This window comes from Vombatus ursinus, unplaced genomic scaffold (assembly GCF_900497805.2).
Source record: "Vombatus ursinus unplaced genomic scaffold, bare-nosed wombat genome assembly UNPS02014803.1, whole genome shotgun sequence".
In the NCBI taxonomy this organism is placed as follows: Eukaryota; Metazoa; Chordata; class Mammalia; order Diprotodontia; family Vombatidae; genus Vombatus; species Vombatus ursinus.
Genome location: NW_020954581.1, coordinates 2,486,525 through 2,492,524, shown reverse-complemented (window position 1 = coordinate 2,492,524; position 6,000 = coordinate 2,486,525). Strand labels below are relative to the sequence as shown.

At 39.9% G+C, this 6,000-nt stretch overlaps 1 protein-coding gene across 1 annotated transcript in view; it reads left to right on the top strand.

Moving 5' to 3' along the window:
- The window catches only part of RPF1 (ribosome production factor 1 homolog), a 33,187-nt gene that overhangs the window by 14,745 nt on the left and 12,442 nt on the right, over positions 1-6,000 (top strand). The window contains exons 4-5 of the mRNA XM_027873958.1: positions 4,724-4,819; positions 5,089-5,242. Coding sequence (XP_027729759.1) covers positions 4,724-4,819; positions 5,089-5,242 — 250 coding nt within the window. The remainder of the gene's footprint in view (positions 1-4,723; positions 4,820-5,088; positions 5,243-6,000) is intronic.

The window sequence follows — 6,000 nt, the reverse complement described above, 5'->3', positions numbered from 1 at the left end:
CAAGACGCATATATAACAGATTCAGAGTAACCTGGGAGAGAAAGGCCTGGAATCCTAATGGAACCAGGGAAGGCCTTCTCCAGAAAGCAGTGCTTGAATTGAGTCCATCTGGAAAAGAAACCAGCAGAAGGAGAAGCCACCATCCTGGGCATGAGGCACAACCAGAGCAGAGTCACGGATACGGGAGTGAGGAATAGCAAGCAGTCCACTGTGGATGGACTAGAGAAATGTGGAGTGGAAAGATAGGAAGAGACCAGCTTGTATGACATTTTAAATGCCACAGTTGTTTATAATTGATCCCAAATGGTAATAAGGCAGCTAGGTGGTTAGAATCCTGGTTCTGCTTTTAGGAAGACCTGATTTCAAATCTGGCCTCAGACACGCATTAGCTTGTGTGACGTTGGGCATATCACTTCACCTCAGTTTGCCTCAGTTTCCTCATCTGTAAAATGGTGATAATGCAGCACTAATCTTCGAGGTTGTTATGAGGATCAGATGAGATATTTGCAAAGTGCTTAAAACAGTGCCTTGCACATAGTAAGCATTATAATAATACATATTCCCTTCACATACCCCCATAAGAAGCTATAGAATGGTCAAACTTAGATTTAGGTAGATCACTTTGGCAGCTGTGTGGAGTTGTGGATGGGAATGAGGGAGACTGGAGTGGGGAGAGCAGCCAGAAGGATAGTATTTCAGTAGTCCAGGTAGGGTCTGAACTAGGATGGTGGTAATCTGAGATGCCTGTGGAACATTCAGTTTGAGATCTCAAGTAGGCAGATTGGTGAAGCTCAGGTGAGAGATTTGAGCTGGGTAATACAGATCTGGGAACCATCTTCAGAGATGACACTTTGAATCCATGGAAGCTGAGGAGGTCAGAGAATCTAAGAAGTGGGAAGGATCTGAAAATTACTCAAAGTTGGTTGAGAGGTAGAGTGTGATCAGAAGTATTGCAGGGTGGTGCAGTGGGTAGAGTCCAGACCCTGGAGTCAGGAGGAACTGAGTTCAAATCTGGCCTCAGACACTGGACACTTACTAGCTGTGTGACCCTGGGCAAGTCACTTAACACCATTGCTTAGCAAAAAAAACAAACAGAAACAAAAAACAGAAGTATTGCAGGCAACTTTTCAAAGTATTATCAATTTGATTTTAAAGGAATTCATCAGTTTCCATGTGGACACTGTCTGAGCAGATCACAGTTGCCTCTTTAACTTAGTCTTTAAGAATTACTGCCGCCAAAAAATTAGTTGCTTTTACAGCCAACCTGGTAATCAGCCTCTCGAAAGCAGACACAATTCACTCATTATTACTACTTGTTAAAATATAAATATGAATGAACTAATGAATATTTTCATTATGAAGAGTCTGGAGGTAGATGTGACAACCACTAAAAAAAAAATCGCTCAAAAAAAAAAAAAGAAATTGACTGTCCTAACAGACAAGAAACGATTGGTTATTTGTGTGAATTGTTTCCAAGTTAGCTCTCTGTGTACAGTCAAACTATTGACTTGTTAAAGCAAAGATCAAAACTAGTGTCAAGTTAGAAAAAAGTGTAGAAGTGATATTATTTAACTATACAATTAAAACTTTACCAACTTGACTTATTTAAACAAGCTATTGGCATTTAAAAATGGTAAAGGAACACACATTGGAACTAGTGCCATTTTTGAAGAAAGTTTGTGATATAAAGTAATTGCAATGACAAGGAGGATAGAAGGGGCTAGAATCTGCCGAAGCCAGCATACATTTTATTTCCTTGCCAAATAGAGAAAGACAGCAATGGAAGTTTGGTCTACAAACTCATTTTCTTTTCTTTTTCTTTTTCTTTTTTAAGGCAGTTGGGGTTAAGTGACTTGCTCAGGGTCACACAGCTAGTAAGTGTCAAATGTTTGGTCTGAGGCTGGATTTGAACTCAGGTCCTCCTGATTTTAGGGCCGGTGCTCTATCCACTGTGCCACCTAGCTGCCCCTTACAAACTCATTTTCAGAGGTCTTCAGAAGAAGTTTTTGTTCCATGATACATTCTATGTTCAAGCTAGATGCTAGGAGGTCAAAGATGATACAGTCCATTCTGCCTCATGGCATTTACCCTCTCCTTGAAGAATACAACATAGACACAGAGGAGTAAATAGAAAATAATTTTGGGGTGAGGGAGAGCAGTAACAGCTGGGAGATCAGGAAAGATACTGGGAAATGGCTTTGAGCTAAGTCTAGAAGGTACCAGACCCTGTGGAACATTCAGTTCCAGAGGGTACCGAGAGGGAAGCATTCTGGGAAGGAGTGGATAGCCATGGAGATAGGCATTGGAATGCAACAGATGGAGGCCAGTTTGGTTGGAACATAGAGGTAATGAGAAGTACTGAGAAATAAGTCTGCAAAGGAAGGCCTGTGCCAGTTCATGAATGGCATTAATTGCCAAACAGAGGAGTTTGCCTTCTGATGAGCTGCTGCAGATTCCTGAGCATGGTGGTACCATGGTGGGACCTGTGTTTTAGAGACATGAATTTGCCAACTTTGTGGGTAGTGGATTGGGAAGTAGAGAAATCGAAAGCAGCAAGTTAGTTAGGAGGCTATTACAGATAAGAGGTGACAAGAACTTGTACTTGAGTGGTGGTGGTATAAGGGGAAAGGGTCATAATTATAGGATTAAATCTGGAAAAGAGAACTTCCTCCTTTATACTTGAGACTCTCTGAGGTTGAATGACTAGCAGTACCAGAAGTCAAACCCAAATCTGGAGACTCAACATCCAGTGCTCCTGCTTAAAGGTCTTGTGAAAGTAGAATTGATATCAAACTTGGCGTCTGGTGGTTGAGGGGCAGAAGGAGAAGGAAGAATACAGGTTGATTCCAAAGCTGTGAGTGAACCTGCTTGACAGGCAGCATTGTGATGCCTGTAACAGAAATGGGGATATTAGCAGATTGGAGATGAGCAGTATTGCCCCAGAAAATAGTAAGAAACAGGCAGGGAAAATGAGTTTGTAGAAAGTTCAGTATTATAACCAGTTTAATATAGATCATTGCCCAAATATTTTTAAATGAAACAGTACAGCAGGCAGACCAAATATGGAAAAGACACAGCCGGGTTTTCCATAACGATTTTCTCCGTCATTGCATCATAGCATCTCCATCTCCATCGTAGCATATCCTTCTTGCTATACATTTAGATTCTACTTCACAGTTCTTGGTATTCTGTAAAACATAGAAAAAAACGTAGCAGATAGCCATGATGAAACCGATTATCCGTAGGTAGGGAGACAGATGATGAGATTTCTCAAGGGTTTCCTGAATGTCCAGCCTTTTGACAGCTAGTGGTGATGTTCCTGTGAGCTCTAGGAGGACCTAATCACAACAGGCAGGAGCAGAGAAAGATGTAACCTGGTAGAGTCTAGACAGATGCAGGAGCTGGCAGTTTGGGGTAGGTCTGATCCAAGAAAGGCATCAAGAGTACTGGACAAGGAAGGTGTTGTCATGAAAACAGGCCAGAGACCTAGTTCTGGCTGTGACTAGGAAGTCTCTGGGAAGGAGGGGACATAGGCGGGCCGCCTGGTAGACCGTGTCTTTACAGTCACACTTTTGACTAAAATTTACAGAGAATAAAAGATCCCAGGGTGCTTATTTGTTGACTATAAAAAACAAAACAAAACATTTGATTTGGTTGACCAGTCTTCCATGCATATGTTAAGATCATAGAAGTATCTGAAAAATACAACAGATAACTCTGTTGAATCCTCTGATTTTGAGAAAAGCATAAGCAGATGTGAACTTGCTACAGTTGTTTGCCATTGCCATAGAGTCCAGGACGAAATCCAAGTAGAAAAGGGATTGCCTATGGATGTTGAGGTCCTTCAGATGCTCCTTTTGTAGATGATGTCATGCTGATAACTGTACAGAACTACCTAAATAAGACCCACAATCTTCAACTCTTCCCCCTTCCACCACCTCCTCCACACCTCTCTACCTACCTTGCTCACCAGTCCAGAGACCGAGCTGGAGTCTAGAGGAACTTTTGCCCTGGAGTTCTGCTCTTCCTAATAGTGATGGCCTTTCCAACTCCCACTGTGCTTTACTTCACCCTCTTCTCTCTGGCTATGTCCTCCAGGGCTACAGTAGACATCCTCACCGGCTCCAGTTTCTGAACCAAGATCACTTGAGCTCTGCCTTTGTTCCTGGATGACTGTGTTCCCCTGTTCCTTTTTGGCCTTCCCTGTAATTTTCTGAAACAAAGTGCCCCTCCCTGGTCAACACTCCCCTGGGTGTTTTTTCTCCTTTTGGAATGAAGGTCCCTGAGGGCAGGGACTGTCTTTGATTTTGTTTTTGTATCCCCAACATTTAGTTCAGTGCTTGGCACATTCTGGGTCTTAATAACAATGCTTTCTCATTCATTTGTTCACAATATCTCAAAAGAAAAAATAGAGGAATGCTTATTGTTGAACAGATGACCTATAAAGCTGACCCGTAGGAACTGTATATCAATATACTTACATGCATATGTCTTGGCAGAAACTGCAGTTACTTTGCCGGATCCAGAATCGAATAGGGAGAAAAAAATAAATGAAAGAATAAATGTTTGTTTTTTAATAAATTGACCTAAACAGCCAAGTTTTTTTAGGTTTCTTGTTGGGGTTTTTGTTTTGTTTTGGTATCAAACTTCCTTCAGTGCTTTAGGTCATTATCATATTTTTGCCATTATACTATTTTTAAATTCATGCATCTTTTGTTCTTAGGTTGCCTATGATGAAGCTACAGATGAATTTGCTTCTCATTTCAACCGACAGACTTCTCCCAAGATTCTTATTACCACATCAGATAGACCTCGTGGGGTAAACATATTTACTAAACTATCTGATAATAGCCCTGTTTGTTTAGTTTCCTGACTCTTAATATTCATCAGTTTTAACATTTAGCATTCTCTTTGTGAATAAGATAAATAATGAGATCTTGGTAATCCAGGTTAAGGCTGTTAAGGAGAGCTGTCTTTTGGATTGCCATCTAAAACTGTAGTGCAAGAATGAAGTAGTGCTCTTGTCTGACTTTACTGTGTGATTCTTTGTTATCATCATAAGAGATTTTAAAAAGTTTTGTTTTGCAGAGAACAGTGAGGTTCTGCGAACAACTGTCTACTGTTATACCAAACTCACATGTTTATTACCGAAGAGGACTAGCTCTGAAAAGAATTATCCCCCAGTGTATCTCCCGAGATTTCACAGATCTGATTGTTATCAATGAAGATCGTAAAATACCGAGTATCCTTTGATAAAGAAAAATAAGTACATTTCTTCACTGTGGTTCTTTTTTTAATTTGAATAAAAAATTCTTGATACGTTAGTTGCTACCAACCACAGACAGCCTCTTGCTGTTGTTTATCCTATCTCAAGATGAATGTGTCATTGAAGCAAGTTTTTCTAATGCTTCTACAAGCTATCACCAAACTTAGGAATAAGAAAAAAATAAGATCTATTTCTAAAAATCAGTAGGACAAGTTTTAGTGCATTAAGGAAGCCTACCTGTAATGTACCGATATTATTGGAATTAAATTACTAAGAATTCAGAAAATAGAGTGGAGCTGTTTTTCATGTTGCCAAGACTACACATTACACTTCTGCCACTTAATGATCTTTGAGACTTTTGGGCTTTAGGCAAATCAGATGACCATTTTGGGCCTCAGTTTCTTCATCTGTAAAATGAGAGTAGACTAGATGCTAAGGTCCTTTCTGACTCAGTCTATGATGAAGAATCTTTTCTTAAGGCAACGTGTTTAAAAAAACAAAAACAAAAAACTTTCCAAAAAAAAAAAACTTGAAGCAAATTTGGTATCTTTTTTTTTTTAATTTTAATAGGACAGAAATTTTCAGGGTAATGAGTTAAATAAATATAACTACACACTTACACTAATAACTTGGGAAACTAAAATAGACTGAAAAGAACTTTGTGACAGGGTGCTCATGGGTACCATCATTTTCCTCAGTTGGCTTGTGAGTGGAATGTAGCATAGCAACTACGT